Genomic DNA, 3,385 nt, shown 5'->3' on the forward strand with positions numbered 1-3,385 from the left:
ATTCATGGAAAGCATCTATCACAGCACCTGCCTCTGTTGTGAAATTACAGGCAATCGCAGTTATTATGATTAACTTGACCTCAGATGTTACATCAGCTGGGTTTCTTTTCTTTTTTTGCATCTATCAGATGTCACAAACTATCCAGCATTCTAACTGAAAGAAAAACAAAAATGACCCCACCTCTGCAATCAGCCAAAAGTCTGCTTAGCAATGAAACCAAAGTAATATATTCTCTCCACTTGCTCTTTACCCTGCTTCTTTCTTGCTCTTCTTGACGTAGAGAGCATCTCAGCCTCTTCCACAGAATGACAGCTTCCCTGGAAACTATAATTGAATGGGCAGACTGGGAGTTTCCTTGATGAAACAGTGCCAGTACAGGCCTGAAAGACTTCTTTGAAGCAGATGCTCAATTAATGTTTGTGTAAAAGAAGAGCCACAAATAAATCATTTGCTATAATTTATATTCTCAAACATTCCTGAAAACCATAAGCAGATCCAAGTATATACCTTATACATTTACAAAAACGGAGGCTATAACAGAGAGTAATGCAAACCAAAGATTGAAGAACTTTCAGTTCTCTCTCTATGTATCTATGTTCTGAGCTTCTATTAGTGTGGTGTCTTTCACATTTCTAAGGCTATTCTTATCCTAAAGTGATGTTATTCTCATCCGGGATCACAAAAGGGATTAGAGGATTTCCAATATGCATTTCCAAAAACAAAATTCCTACTCATGAATTTGACAAACAGCAAAGTGTGTGTGACCCATGTTATTCAAATACTTGTATCATCAACCTAAATACAACCTAAATCAACTTTTTCAGTTGAAAAAAGAAAGAACTGAAAACTGGGTGGGAGGGGGAAGTCAACAGGACCACAGGATGATGACAGGCTTTTCTGACCACAAAGTGAAGAACAGCCTTCAGACCACCCTAGGGGCGAGATGACCGGCTGGATGCGGCCCTAGTGTGGGCACTGGCTGAGACAGAAGGGCCAGCACTGGCTGCAGCAGAAATGCCAGGCATGGCTGAGGCAGGATGCTCAGCCTGGGCTGCAGCAGAAGGGCCATCCCAGACCGAGACAGAAATGCCTGCAGTATCCCAGACAGACGTGCCAGCCCAGCCCGAGGCAGAAGTGCCAACGCTGGCTACAGCTCTGGGGCTGGTGCTCTCTACTTCCTCTTCGGAAGACTCCTCAAAATGCTCCAGGAAGGTAGCAGGGACCGTATCATTGACCTTGGCCAAAAACTCCAGGACTTTCATCTTGTTGGATTCCATGAGTGCTTTCCGACCCCACAGGAACTCATAGCGAGGGGGATCACTGCCAGGCACCTGGCGGTACTCCACGTACTCTTCCCGCACCAGATCTTCTGTGAGGAACTTCCTGGTATCTCCAAAGATGAAGTGCCTTCTTCCATCATAGATGCCCAGAAAATTCAGGATCTTCCAGATCTTCTCCTCAGAGAGGCGGTGGCCATTCAAGTAGATGACACCCAGAAGAGGCATCAGGAGACCATTCTTCGGCAGCCCCCGGTGACCTCTCATAGACTCACTGTCGCTGAGATCTAGGTTGCTCACCAGGATATAGGAGTGACCATTGGGCCTGACTTCCTTCAGGACCAGGCCAAACACCATCTCTATGTGCTCAGAGGCTCTCCTGAGGATCTCAGGGAATTGCCCCCTGTACCTTTTATTGATTGCCTTCAGCATTTCTGACCTCTTAATGAGCTCCCTCTCCTTATACTTATACAGCATCTTCTGTAGCAACACCTCGACGTTCTTGGTCAGAGGATCTGTGTGAGAGCTCTCAGCAGCAGCTGAGGCCTGGGAGGAATTTTCACCTCCCTGACCTTGGCCCTCGGCACCTACACCAGCTCTTGAGCGTGCTGTGGCACCGACACGAGCTCTTGAGCGTGCTGCACCACAGACATCAGCTCTTGAGCGTGCTGTAGCACCGACATCAGCTCTTGAGCTTGCTGCACCACAGACTTCAGCTCTTGAGCATGCTGCAGCACCGACAACATCTCTTGAGGATGCTGCAGCACCGACATCAGCTCTTGAGCGTGCTGCACCAAAGACAGCAGCTCTTGAGCGAGCTGTGGCACCGACACCATCTCTTGAGCGTGCTGCACCACAGACATCAGCTCTTGAGCGTGCTGCAGCACTGACATCAGCTCTTGCACATGCTGCACCACAGACATCAGCTCTTGAGCGTGCTGCACCACAGACATCAGCTCTTGAGCGTGCTGCACCACAGACATCAGCTCTTGAGCATGCTGCACCACAGACATCAGCTCTTGAGCGTGCTGCACCACAGACATCAGCTCTTGAGCGTGCTGCACCACAGACATCAGCTCTTGAGCGTGCTGCACCACAGACATCAGCTCTTGAGCGTGCTGCGGAACCGACACCAAATCTTTTGGGTATAGCACCTGCGGCAGCACTGGTGGTGCCATGGGCTCCCTGAGGCTCTTTTGGGGTGCCAGCAGCTGAGGAGCTTGAGAGAGCACTCTCTAAATCAGGAGGGGACGAGGAGGTGGACTCTTCTCCCCAAGATGTGGTGGCTTGATCATGAAGACCCTGGGTCTCAGCCCGGGCCTGGTGATGTTTCTCATGAGCACGGACCTTACTCTTCTGCCTACGGGGCATGATGGCCGTGGACAGGAACTACAGGCAGGAGTCTGGGTCAAAGGACAGGAGATTGGTGCACCTGGAGGATGGAGAATGAGGCGATGTGAGCAACTTAAAATGGGGAGATTCCACCTTGCCTTTATCAAAGGCCGCCTCTGCAGGTGTCCTTGAGGACACTGCCCGAGGAACCCACAAGGCTCCTGTTTCGTGCTCAGCTGTCCCCACAGAATCCCACAGAGGAGGAAGAGAGGCCTTCGATTTTCCCTCTGCATCCTCTCAGCCCTGCTTTGGATTTACCGGCATTGCAGTCCTCTCAGCTCATCTTTTATTACCATGTCAAGTCTTGGCGGAGCCTGGGCACCCTGCCTTCTGCTACTCTGATGCAGACAACTTTAGACCTCCACATCATCCAGAAGCCAAGTGAAGGGATATCTCAGGCCACTTACCTCCCAGGGGATACCCAGTGCTGAGGGCTCAGTAGGGGTTTTTCCATCCTGAGTTCACTGGGATCACCATTCATGGCATTTACCTTGGGTCCTTAAAACACTGGACACCATTCTCCATTTGCTGACTGGTGGCTATACCTTCAGACTAGACATTTCCCCTCCCCTAGACTTGGTATAAAGCGGTGAAGTAGATGCTCAACCTCACAGCCCTTCCCTGAGATTTCCTGGGCCCAAATCCAAGGGATCGGATAAATGCACTGAGTACTCACTCAGGTTCCTCAATTGGGCTCCTGGCAGAGAAGCTCCTC

At 50.2% G+C, this 3,385-nt stretch overlaps 1 protein-coding gene across 1 annotated transcript; it reads right to left on the reverse strand.

Moving 5' to 3' along the window:
- Positions 1-933: 933 nt before the first annotated feature.
- LOC133051826 (melanoma-associated antigen B2-like) lies at positions 934-2,649 on the reverse strand. Its single transcript, XM_061136472.1, has 2 exons — positions 2,406-2,649; positions 934-1,904 (listed from the first exon to the last, which is right to left on the reverse strand). Exons 1-2 carry the CDS (start codon positions 2,647-2,649, stop codon positions 934-936), a joined length of 1,215 nt encoding a protein of 404 aa, XP_060992455.1.
- Positions 2,650-3,385: the final 736 nt, after the last annotated feature.

The sequence above is a fragment of the Dama dama genome, chromosome X (genome assembly GCF_033118175.1).
Source record: "Dama dama isolate Ldn47 chromosome X, ASM3311817v1, whole genome shotgun sequence".
NCBI lineage: Eukaryota > Metazoa > Chordata > Mammalia > Artiodactyla > Cervidae > Dama > Dama dama.

Bases quoted from the DNA above. Each gene is read 5' to 3' on its own strand.
- LOC133051826 (XM_061136472.1), bottom strand. From the start codon at position 2,649: ATGCCCCGTAGGCAGAAGAGTAAGGTCCGTGCTCATGAGAAACATCAC. The intron at 1,905-2,405 runs GTTCCGCAGCAC...CACGCTCAAGAG, and splicing joins ACCCAAAAGATTTGGTGTCG to CTCGTGTCGGTGCCACAGCA.